The sequence below is a fragment of the Lipotes vexillifer genome, unplaced genomic scaffold (genome assembly GCF_000442215.2).
Source record: "Lipotes vexillifer unplaced genomic scaffold, Lipotes_vexillifer_v1.1 scaffold1849, whole genome shotgun sequence".
Classification (NCBI taxonomy): Eukaryota; Metazoa; Chordata; class Mammalia; order Artiodactyla; family Lipotidae; genus Lipotes; species Lipotes vexillifer.
In genome coordinates this window covers 639,886-652,614 of record NW_006792854.1, presented here as the reverse complement: position 1 = coordinate 652,614, position 12,729 = coordinate 639,886, and the positions used below count along the sequence as shown (strand labels likewise).

At 47.3% G+C, this 12,729-nt stretch overlaps 1 protein-coding gene across 1 annotated transcript; it reads left to right on the top strand.

The window, feature by feature from the left end:
* The first annotated feature begins 1,343 nt into the window (after positions 1–1,343).
* LOC103085562 (proline-rich protein 2-like) lies at positions 1,344–3,723 on the top strand. The gene is made up of 3 exons (XM_007466024.1): positions 1,344–1,437; positions 2,768–3,525; positions 3,685–3,723. Exons 1-3 carry the CDS (start codon positions 1,344–1,346, stop codon positions 3,721–3,723), a joined length of 891 nt encoding a protein of 296 aa, XP_007466086.1.
* Positions 3,724–12,729: the final 9,006 nt, after the last annotated feature.

The window sequence follows — 12,729 nt, the reverse complement described above, 5'->3', positions numbered from 1 at the left end:
CCACCTAGCCACGCCCCCTCAAATATCTTTTTCTCCAAACTAAGTTCAAATGCTCTTAAACCTCCGACTAGTCACTTAGCCACACCATGGCTCTCCCAGTTCCATCACCTGGTCCTTCTCCAGCCAGACTGTGATGCTCCTCTCACCCCTGGGAGGGCCCTGCAGCTTCACCTTTTCATACTCCTCCTCATGCATCCGTTTCTCCATTTACACCAGTCTTCCAAGAGAAGCATGAGCAACAGCCCAAGAGCCAGGGTACCCAGAGTGGTTTGCATACACAACACATAGCTTGATTCACTAACGAGTCATTGTGTAGCAGGGACCACGACTCCCGCTAACTGCATCCTACAATCTGTGGCATTCAACTACCAAAACTCAAATGGAACACAACGTTAAGAGAAAATTTTAATTAAAGGCACTGTCTGACTTTAAGTCAGTCAGCCATGCCCACCCCAGGCTCCCTGGCTAGCTTTGTATTTTGCTTTGAGGTGATCTTCAAAGGCTGTAACAGCTACAGTACTGAAGTTCTGTGATGCTTTCTTGACTCTTGGGTCTCACAGCTTCTCCAGGGGTGGGCCAACTAAATCCACACTAAAGGGAGGTTTCCTGAGGCTGAGTTCTTATCTGTAGGTGTCAGAACTGCAGGAAGAATGCAGGTCCTCAGCTCACTGGACTCCAGTGCTCCCAGACCAAGTGGTAAGAAACCAAAGTGAATGAGTCCTTGACATTCCGGTAAATGTCCTTATGCTGGCACATTCCTTGAGCAGGGGTTGACTTTCACAGAAATTAAACATGGGGAGGGGAGCAGCCCAGTGAAGCTGGAGGCTTCCACTCTGTTTCCCAGTTTGAATCGGGTGACTCCCAGCAACAGGGACAGTGTGGGCTGAGCCTAAAAACTAAAACCCTGAAAGGGCCAAATCCCCCCCGACTTCCCCACCCAGAGCGCTCCTAGTCACAAGTGCTGACACCTGCCGCGCAGCCACTACCTTGAGCGCTTGACATGCAGTAACTAATGAATCTTCGCCATAATCTTGGAGTTCAGTCCCTCACTATCCCCATTTTATAGAAGATGGAAAGGCGTACTCCGGGCGGTCTGGCTCCAAGTCAATAGAGCCGAGTCTGTGAACCCAGAATCAGAGCATCATCGGGATGCGGTACAACTGGTGAAGTTTTAGAAGGAAAACCAGCAAGTTCTCGTGAGAGCGGAAACGCTGACCCGAAAGCACATGAGACAGGGTCCCTCTCGGGGGCAGAAGCCTCACCCCTGCAACTACAGGTGAGCTCAGGGGAGGCCAGGTACTGAAAAGCCCCCACCCCAGGAAGGACAGCAGGAAATGACCGCCATGCCGGCCCAGGCGTGGATGATGCTGCCCACGGCATTCACCGGGCACTCAGTCTCCTTGGCTCCCCCTCCCACTGTCCCTGGGAGCAGCACGGGCGGGTTGTGGGGTGCAGGGCTGCTCTGCACCTTGGGGATGACACGTTCAAGCTCTCACAGCTTCCATTTTGTGCTGTTTCACCTTTTGTAGCAAACATGGGGGTTTTTGGCATTAAAGATAACTAGTGGACCTTAAGGGAAAGACACTGGCTTCCCTCTGTCCTCAGAGAAAACTTGGGGACCCAGCTGACAACATTCTTGTGGGGCGAGGCTGCTGAGTAATACGCACTGCCTGCCACGCTGAGGCTGTGGACTCCCAGTGGTGTGAACGAATGCCTTCCTCAAATACAGCTCAGGCCACTTACGGGATGGCCAGCTCTACCTTGCGGGCTGTGTGTCTCTGGGCTGCCACTTCACTTCCCTGTAGTGAGTTTCCTCACCGTGAAATAAGCCTGAACTGTGACTCTTTGTAATCTGAGGTCTAGGCCATATAATCTAGCGGGGAGTTACGGAGACAAGTGGAGCCAGAGTAGAGGAAGCAGAAATGAGGAAATTAACTGACCAGGGTTTCCCCACTTTATCCCGGACAATCAGTGCTGCTACTGATTCAAACGGGCATGACTTACCGTGTCTAACACCCTGAGGGCAGTAGGCTTCCATTTATGCAAGATCCAGTAAAAAGGAAAGCTCGGCTAACTCGGTTTTCTTCTTGTACAACACTTTTCTTAAAAGATAGAAATGACAAGCAACAAGTCCACATCTGCTACTTTTTCCAAAAATAAATTTCTAATGGGTCACAGTTGTCTTTCTGGATGCCTAGAGATGTGGCCTAGCTCTCACACTTTCCAGGGCCACTGTCCTATTTTTTTAATTGTATTTTTAATGACTCTGAGACCTTACCCAAAATGCCAGAGATACAGCCAAATCAATAATAAAAATAGGGATATGGATGGTATAACTTTAATGGTAAGAATATAGTTTGAATTCTAATTCTTTTAAAACAGCCAGCTCTGTTTTCAGACTTTCAGTTGTCTTACTCAACTTTATGTTATTAATCTATCTGCATAAGGGCTATCTTTGAGGATAAAATGAATTGCCAAGGGTGACAGCAATTTGGTAAATTTTGTAAATATACACCCCCTTCAGAAATTTGAAATCACTGTACACGGATTTACCCAGAAACTCCACTCATGCCAGATCTATGCCCACATACGCCTTCCACTTACTTCTTCACTCAAAACAAAACAAAACAAACAAAAAAAAGTGTATCCAAGTCGTTGTTTCTATTAAGCAGGCAGTCAAACAAAGCCCTTTAGGAGGCGAGCAGGGACTAAGTTTAGAAAGAGGGGAGCTCGCCTGCCTCCTTCCTGTGACTCTTGCGGGGGAAAGACGACTCTGAGCGAACCTGCACAGTGACTCGCAGCTGCCCCTCACGCCACCCCGGGGGCGCCCGGCGAATCCGAGGGCGAGGGAAGGTCACCGCCGGGCCGCCTGCGGCCACCGTCCGGGCCCGTCTTCCGGGTGCGGCGCGCCCACCCCGGGCCCCGCGCCTTTCCCCCCCGCGCCCACGGCGCCCTCGAAGGAGGGAAGCGTCCCCGCCGCCCGGCCCGCGCGCGCCCGGCAGGCCGTCGTCCCCCGCCCGCGACCCCACCCCGCCGCCCGCGCGCTCCCTCCCGGGCAGCCCCGCGCGCACCCCTCGGGGACCTGGCCCGGAGCCGGAGCTGCCCGTGCGCCCCGCGGCCCCGCGCGCCCCTCACCACGACCACCGGCCTGGCCCTCGGCGCCGCGGCTCTCCCGCCGTTGCTGCGACACCGGACACCCGACACCGGACACCGCTCCGCCCGCACCTGAGCCCGCCGGGCGGAGGAGCGTGGGGCCGACCGGCGGGACTCGGACCCGCGGGAACCCCCGCGCTCGCTGGCTCCTCCCGGCCCTTCCCGGCCGCCTCCAGCCTACGCGGGGCTGGGCCGCCCAGGGCCGTCGGGCGCCGAGGGAAGGGAAGGCGTGGGCCGAGCACGTCCCCGCCCGCCCCGCCCGTGGTCCAGGTCCGCCCGGGCCGCCCGCACCTGCGGCCGACGGGGCTCATCCCTCCACGCGTGTCCCGCGGGCCGCGGCGGGTCCCGGCCGGGCGCCGGGCGTCCTGGCAGGTGGGGCCCAGGCAGGCGGGCAGGACCTTCTCAGCTGCACGGCCTGAGCTTCTGCTACGGCGTCGCTGGAGCTCACTTTTTTTTTTTCTTTCCCTTTTGTTGACCTGAAGTAAATTATCAAACTCTCCGGCGCTTGTCTGTACGGGTGTGGCTTCGTAGGAAGCCAGGACCAAGGAGGAGAAAGGCTGGAAAAGATGAAGACAGCGGAGAGGGGGGAGAAAATGAAAGAAACGCGGCGAGAAGGAAAGAGGGTAAAGGAAGGCCGTGGACTGCGGCCAGGCCAGGTCGGGGTGTTGCACGGGGGAGGAGCTGGCTGCGGACGGAGAAGGAAATCTGGGAGGACAGTTCAGCAGAAGCAGAGTGGAAACGTTGGAGGGTATTTTACGTCTAGAGGAACGTTCAGAATGTGTGAAGCAAACAGCCTGCTTTGGTGACGCCCAGGTCGCAGGTGTCCGGGAGAGAGGCTGTAAACAGTGAGTGTGGACCTCGTCTACGCAGCCCACCTGACTTGCTCCTTCAGAAATGAAACCCATTTCTAGCCTCTCCAAACCTCGGAAGATACTCAAAGGTAGAACCTGGGGGCAGAGGTCAGGACTCCCGAGGAGCTATTTAAGAACTATTCTAGGGATCCTATCAGGGAAGAATTTCTGGTTGGGTTTGGTTCCCAGTGCTTATTAAATGAATGGCCTGTAGGGTGTTTCTGGCCGGAGTGTCATTTGCCCCCCGGCTAGCTGCTGTGGCCAACTCAGAGTGAACACTAACACTGTATGGTGGAGCAGTTGAAGAACTACGAAGTTAGCATTTGACACATCCGAGAAGCATTTAATGAATACCTGCTGGGTGCCACGCCCATGGTGACACTGGGACCCACGGGGAGCAGGCAGCCTGGGCCCTGCTGCCGTCCTCGGGTCAGCACTGCCTTGTACAGTAGCTGTGTGTATGTTTTATGCCTCTTTGAAATCATAAACGTGATGCCAGTACTGATCCCAGGCAAGTTTGAATCCTACCTGACACCCAGGCACACAACAGGCATGCAGTACACGTTGGTTGAATGGATGTTAACAGCCCGACTGAGCACAGACCGTACACTGCATCATTCTCTCAGTTAGGAGCCCGGTGTGTCTTTCCTTTTCTCTGCCGCCTCCTTTACATCTTCCTTGCCATGGGCCTCGCTGCTGTATTGGTAAAATATCTCTTCTCCTCTCCTTTCTCTGCTTCCCCCTTCATCCTCTTCACCTTGTCCCCCTCTCCGCCACCACCTTCCCTTTCTGTTCCTTCTCTCCCATCACCCATTATTTCCTCTTTCCATTGGCATAATCTGATACAGAAAATATATTTTTTCGTTAATTTCAAAAGCAGACAGTTAAAATATTTTCTATTGCTCTAAAAACAACAGTGGCTCTGTTACTTAATTATAAGGCCCTCAATTATTTTCCCTCTGGGCCCATGCCCTCAGAAGAAAGCATGTCCCCACCCCGTGATCCAAGATGAGTTGTGGGAGGGTTGCCGCCTTCACATGCCGGCAGTGCCCCTGTCAAGTGTGAGGTCTGGGCATTGGCAGGGGCTGGGGGCTGAGCCTCTCCTGCTTGCTGGCCACAGGTGAGTCACAGACCCCTCTGAAGGGAGTGTTCAGGAGTTCCCAATGCCCATCCAGGGCAGTGTTCCAAGAGAAGAGCTAAATATCTATTTACTTTATACTAATTTTTAAAATTAGTCATTTATTTGTAGTAATGGATACCATGATGCAGATGGCCTACGTTTTGATGAACATGTTCCGTGGCATTCCTTTTACAATTTTGCTTAAGATCCGTGCTTGTAGGCTGCCACATACAGCCACGTGGCTGGCTCTGTATAGCTGGAGGGGCGCCGAGCAGAGGCGACAAAGCATAGGTAGCCCCCCAGCTGTGAGACACAGCAGCCCCAGTGCTGCCAGGAAGACCAAGAAGACCACTTTTCATAAGTGTGTGAGTTTTATAGAAAATGAAAGTTACCTTCAGATGTTTTCTTTAGAAAATAGCATAAACACCAATAATGTTTCTCCTGTCATACTGTATCATCAGTAACAGAAAGTCCAGCCATGCTTTTAATTCTCCAAGAAGTAAGCTATACATTTGTCCCTCAGTGACTGTGAAGTAGATGTGAAAGAAAAAGACTAAGAAATTTTAATTTTACTAAAAATTGACCAAATCTCAAAATAAATCTTAGTCGTCAATTTTTTTTTTTAACATATTGAAGGGCTACTTTGTCTTCAGTTTTTTGCCAGCAGTTAGATTTGATTTTGAACGATTTTCATTCCTTTATGACTCTGTGTGGCTTTTATTTTTTCATCTTCATGAATATCAAGATAAATTATTGGTCTTTACATCATTTTTAAATTAATTAGATTACTCTAATTTTTGATGTTTCTGCTGAATGACCTTTATGGAATTGTTTCCTCCAAACCCACGCTATGGGCTGGTGACAAGATGTTCCTCATTTCTTGTGTTTCTGTAAAAGCCGTTGCTAGCATCCTGGCATCCTTGAATCTTCCCAGGCAGCTTGGAGTAGGTCTCCTAATGCAAATAAAACCAAAGTCTCATCTCTTAATCTTGGACCAGATTCAGAATCAGGTTTTGATTTCCTAACCTCTTTCTTACGTGCCATCTTTTCAAAAATTACACAGATTCATTTTAGTTTTATAAAGCTTTACTGCTGGGGATCCCAGAAGTAGTTCTCAAGCACATATTAAAATAACCTAAGGGAGGTTTAAAGTTTGCCCTTTTGTCCCCTCCCCCAAGGGGTTCTTTTTTTTTTTTTTTTTGCAGTATGCGGGCCTCTCACTGTTATGGCCTCTCCCGTTGTGGAGCACAGGCTCCGGACGTGCAGGCTCAGCGGCCATGGCTCACGGGCCCAGCCGCTCCGCGGCACGTGGGATCTTCCTGGACCGGGGCACGAACCCGTGTCCCCTGCATCGGCAGGCGGACTCTCAACCACTGTGTCACCAGGGAAGCCCCTCAAGGGGTTCTTTTGATGGGGATGGGATGGAGCACAGATATCAACATTTTTCCAGTGCATTCTAGGAGGTCCTAAGGTGTGGCCAAGGGTGAGAACCACTAAAATATGTGGGAACAAAGTTAGTTGGTTAAGGGAGATTTTGAAGGAGTAGTAACGGCAGCCCCTAGACTTTACTAAAATAAACATAAAACTAGATGTTCACCTTCTTGGTTCTGGTCTTGAAGTTAGTCCCACAACCTTGTCTGGGGATGGGCAGCCTCTCATTTCATAAATACAGTGTCTGGCTCCTCACTGCCGCTCAGTAGGCCTGAGTTTTGCTGCTTTCCTTCCATTCACTGCCTCCTGGTTGTGAAACCCAGATGTTCCCTCTGGCCTTTTAGTTGAGGACAGGGCTTCGCACTCTGGCCCAAAGACTCGCACCTAGGCTCCTAGCTCCAGGCGTTCTTCTCTTCACGTCCTTGCCTTTCCTGGGATTAGCTCTTTAGTTCTGCCCTCTAGGGCCATCTCCCCCATTATACTCTGTTTGCCTAAAGACTCTTCTTTAACAGCAAGGAGAGCCTTACCCTGGGGTAAAGTAAGATACCATGCCTCTTCCCCTAAGTGTATGTTTAAAGAAGAGCCAGTTTATGGCCTCAACGGTGAATGCCATTGTTTTAAGTTTGAAACTGGAGAGTTGATTTTATTGGCATGTCAGCATTTTAACAAGGACATTTGTATAGCATCCAGTATAATGGAAGTTTATGGGCAACAGATGACAGATCATGCTTTATAAAGAGGGAATATGAAAGAGGACAGACTCCCTTTGGAGAAAGGAGTCTGTATTCATAGAGTTTATATAGCCACACTGGGGACCGTCATTGGGAGTGCGTGCTACAGCTCTGTCCTCACTAAATGATAGTACATCATATACAATGTTTAGGGCTGGAAGGAATTTGGATGTTATCTGGACCTCATTTTGCAGCTGAAAAAAAATGGGGGGAAAGCAAGGTTAACCATAACAGAGCTTTATTGGTGAAAACAGAATGAAAACAAAGAGTTTCTGACATACAGTCTTTACAGAGTTATTATACTGTAATAAATTAACCAGATCATTTACCTTACTGAATTCAGGAGTAAGAATGAAGGGAACCATCACCTGTGTTTCTCTTCCAACATAAGCACCTCTGTCTGGTGATGAAGGGGCAGGCAGTAGCCTCTTCGGGGCTGCACCAGCTCGAGGGCAGCTATGGGGCACAGGTCTTCCGTCTGGGCTCTGCTGGCCGTGCTCGTAGCACTTGCAGAAGGAGACTTGCATGTGCCACATTGAGCTGTTCAGCCCCTCTGGAGAAGGCAGACCTGAGGCTGTGACCCTCCCTCTTTCTTCAGTGCAATAAGCAGGTACTGATGGAACCACCAATCAATTCTGAGTGTTTCCTTGGGTCAAATTCTGCCCAGAGGAAGAGACGTAAGAAGAAGGAACAGAGGAATCAACGCCAGAAGAATAAAGAGAGTGGAGGTGATTGTTTTTAAACGTCTACATGACTCAGCTGATTTCCTAAGTGAGCTTTGCTTCCCATTGGTGCTTCCTGCGGAGCCTCAAATCTGTACTCCTTCCTAGCAGGGGAGGAGGTTCACACATGAGTGGGGGAAGAATGCATCCAGCATCCAGAAATTACTTTGAGTCTTTAATGGAAGAGGAGGAATTTCTGGTCAATACTGGGCTTGAAAGCATGAATTTTATTGCTAGTATTGCTGTGTGCTGAGCAGCCCTCCCAAACTGGCTGAAAAAAAGTCTAATCAAATGCCTGGGAAACAAAAGACTCAAATCCTACTGTTTTTTCCTTTCAATAACATTTCCTAGTTAGACTCCAAGGAAGTTACGTATGTCACTAAAGAGATGACACTTAATGTCAGATAGAAATGGTTTCTAGCCCTCCGAGTGTGCGCTAAATCATCATGACACCGTAAATCTGTACAGATCAACAATTCAAAGCACTTTCAAGCTATGATTTCCTTCAGTCCTCCCAACATGTTTGGTGAAATAGGCCTTTTGATCTTAATTGACAAATGGGGATCTTAATTGACAATTGACTTGGGTTCAGGACAATTCCATGATTTGCCTGGTTTATACATTAGCTTGGGTAGTAGTGGACCAGGGCTGGGACTCGGGTCTTCCCACACCTAGTCCAAGGCCCTTTTCCCCACACCCTACTGCCTCTGTCACCCTGTCATTCTCCCTGCGTGCATAGGATGGCTGGAGCTTTGTCTCATTATTTTTGCAGCCCCCAAGCCTGGCCCAGGCTGTGATATAGAGTAGATACTGAACACATGTTTGTTGACGAGCTGAAGGAATCTAAATTTGGGCTTGCTCAGAGAGAATCAGTGCCTCCCTGCAGAGTTTGGGTAAGCTTATTTTTGGAAACTAAGGTTAAGTAGCTTTGCAGCCTAAGAACTTATCAATGTGTTTTGAGGAATTATCTTAACCCCAGGAATGGCTCATGTAACTTGAATGCTCTGACCTGAGACGCTAATCTATGTGAAAGGAGGGGATAATCTCATGGGGATTATATTATTATCCTGCCACAGAATCATATGCCTTATTTTTATTTTCCCTTAATGCTTTATTATTTTTCAAATTATTATTCATTATGTGCAATGATGTAAATCTTTTATCCCTATGATGTGAATGACACACGTGTGAGCAGCTATTGTTTTGAAATACATAGCATTTTCTGACCCAGAAAGATGATTATTTACATGATCAGTCTTGCAATTTTAGGAATGCATCATCTTGAGTTATTATTCAACTGTTTCATTGCTGTTGGTTCTCCAGCTAGATTATAAATTCCTTCAGATAGACTCGTGCATTTTATGTATTTTATCTCCCTCATGCCTAATGAAGGACAAACACAAAACATGGATTTCTGAGTACACAGATCATGGCAAAGAATGTAGATTCCCTTGATGGAGCTCTTGGTGTAGTCTGGCAATGCTCGCTAGAGAATTTTTTTTTTTTAGTTTTCATCTTGATCCAACTTAATATTGTAGTTGGGATGGAATTCTGTTTTATTAAACTCCTCATAGTATTTCCTAAGAGTTATATATTTGTATAATGAAACTTTCTGTTGGTAGGGCAAAAAAGTAGACGGAATTGAGGGAGCTGCTTCTAGGATATTTGCATTAAGAAGAGAAGCCACATGTGACCTCACCTTCTCTTCCTGCTTTCCCCTCTCTTCCTTCTCAAATAGCATGTGAAAACCTACAGATGGGAATTTCCATTGCTAAAATGAAAAGGAAATGAATGATTGCATCTGCTGGCTTGTCAAACATTTAGTAAACCCATGTCTTTGGGGGTCGGGGGGTAATGAAAAGAAACAGTCCCTGATGGCCATGAGCAAATACCTAAGAGGGGGAGATGTTATGAATAAAAACAATTAAAATAATTTTAATAATGAGGTTGAAAATATAAATACTACAAAGGCCACAGAGATAAAGGTGTGAGCATTCATGAGAAGACAGATTACATCAACCTGAGGGACTCTGGAAACTGATGGTTATCAGAGAACTCATCGTACATTCCTTCCTCCTTCCGGTAGCTTAGTCATAGAGGATGGTGGGAATTCGTGGGGCAGTCATAGAGGCACTTGGGGTTGTCAGTGAGGCTGAACACGTAATAGGATTTTATGAAGGTTTTCTTAATTAGAAAGTTTTAGTCCTCTGATCTTTCCAGCTTGTGTCAGTTATCTCTTGCTGCATAACAAACACCAAAAACTTAGTGACTTTAAACAATAACCTTTAACATTCCTCATGGGTCTGTGGGTTGCTGGGAGGGTTATCCTGCTGGTCTTGCCTGAACTTGTTCTTGCGGGGCAGCTGGACCCTGGGGCAGGCATGTGGCCTTTGACTCTCACGGGGTCCAGGTGGATTTCTCCACCAGCAGCAGCAGCATTCCAAGAGGCCATGGCCCAGTGTGTCACAGCACATGTGCTCGTGTCCTGCTGGCTGAGGCAAACCCAAGGCCACCTCCAGAGTCAATATAGGAGGAGCTACACTACACAGATTGTAGGAAGTGTGACTCACTGGGACCATTACTGTTACAGTATACCACACAGTCCAGCACAGAACTCTCTAGAACATGGACAGCTTGCCCAGGAAAGCTCAGAGTTGTATAAGAATTTATCCCGCTGTTTCCTGCATTAGCTTGTTTCTGTAGATGTCTCATGTGGAATGTCTGGACAACCCCTGGACTGTGATAAACCACTGGTGACACTACCTACAAGAACCTTTTCTTGCTTTTCTTTTCTTTCTCTCTCTCATTCTTTTTCCTTTCCTTCCTTCTTTCCTTCTCTCTCTCTTCCTTCCTTCCTTCCTTTCTTTCTTTCCTTCCTTCCTTCCTTCCTTCTTTCTTTCTTTCTTTCTTTCTTTCTTTCTTTCTTTCTTTCTTTCTTTCTTTCTTTCTTTCTTTCTTTCTTTCTTTCTTTCTTTCTTTCTTTCTTTCTTTCTTTCTTTCTTTTTCTTTCTCTTTCTTTCTTTCTTTTTCTTTCTTTCTTTCTTTCTTTCTCTCTTTCACTCTCTCTTTCTCTCTCCCTTCCTCCCTCCCTCCCTCCCTTCCTTCCTTCCTTCCTTCCTTCCTCCCTCCCTCCCTCCCTCCCTTCCTTCCTCTCACTTGCCCATGCTAACTTAGGGAGTGTTAAAGACTAGAATTCAGATCTCAGTCTAATGATCTCTGCATAAGCCACCTCCCTCCCTCTCCAGCCCCTGTGGATATCTTGTCTCCAGTTTCATTTACTTTGTAACATTTGAGGACTTCTTGTCTAATATTTTATGTGCTTTTCAATATTTATAATTAATTTATTTGCTGTTTCCTTATTACTTCACAATCTCTCATTAATTTCATTTTTACCATGTTTAACATTAACTAGTAGAGACACCACAGAGGAATGACCCCAAACCAGATCCTGCAGCCCTGAACCTTACATTCCCCAAACTGTGTTCCCTCCTGTTTATTATTAACTTTGATTTACTTTGCTTTAGCTGGTATTCTGACCATGAGACTATGTCTGACACTTGATAGTGTCAGCTGTTTTTCAGAAAAGAGGTGATAATTCCACATCAAACAAAGCTCAGCTTGTAAACTGTAAGTGAATTCAGAGCACATTTCTTATAGGCTTTATTTTTCATTAAGCCTAAGGGTTTAATTTAACAAACAGCAGAGTGCTGAATAGGAACAGGATGTTGAGTACTTCTTTTTGTTGTGCCTTTTCTCTGAGTCTCAGGTCCCCAGCCCATCAGCCACTAGGCAGGGATAGGTGGGCATCTCTGGGAGCCACAGTAATGCTCTCAGCTTGCTTGCACTTCTGACTCAAGCCAGGAGGTAAATTGGCATGAGGATAGCAGGTCCCTGAGCAAGGCACATAGTCTTTGCTGTGTGTGTAAGGTTCAGGTTAAATAAGCAAACAGATCCAAACCTATGGGTTCCCTTCCTCAGGAGGGCTGGTGCTGGGTCCATGCAGTGCTGTCATCCATGGGTTGCCTTGAGCCTCGTCCTCACCCCCGTTATCATTGTTCATATTGTTCTCCTCACTTGTCATCAAGCAGCACATTTTTGTTCAGGCTCAAGTGCACGTGAAGGGCATGGAGAGAAGAGGGGGTGTCACAGGAAATGATGTCAGGGTTTTTCTTTTGGCTCAGTTTCAGGCTGTTGGAAGGAAAGGTTGACAGTTTCACCGTATCCTCCTTCGGTCAGGTTGCCTTTGGGAAATTTCGTTTGAATTTGAGTGCCACAGTTAAAGGTGACATCAATCATGGACAAGTGTAATTTTTCCAGGGAAGAATGGATAAGTTAAGTACAGTTAAAGGAATTGGGGGGTGATTAGCCTGAACCCAAGAAAGCTTGTGGGTATGTGGGAACCTCCTCAAATATCTGAAGGAGTCTCACGTACTAGAGATACCTTGGATAAATTAGGATATTTGAAATTTGAGGTCAGTTATTGCTCACGACATCTCATCTCTTCTGGTAATCGTCATTTAGCAAATGAAGGACAATGGAAACTTACCACCACCTTCACTCTGTCTTGGTCCATTTTCTTATTTATGGCTACACTGGGTTTCACAAATGTCAGTTCTGGCTGTGTATCCTTTCAAACTATGTTCACCCACAACTGCTGTTTCTAATCTATTATGTTTCTTGCATTAAAGCTCATTCCATGGTGTCAGACTGTTTCATTAAGC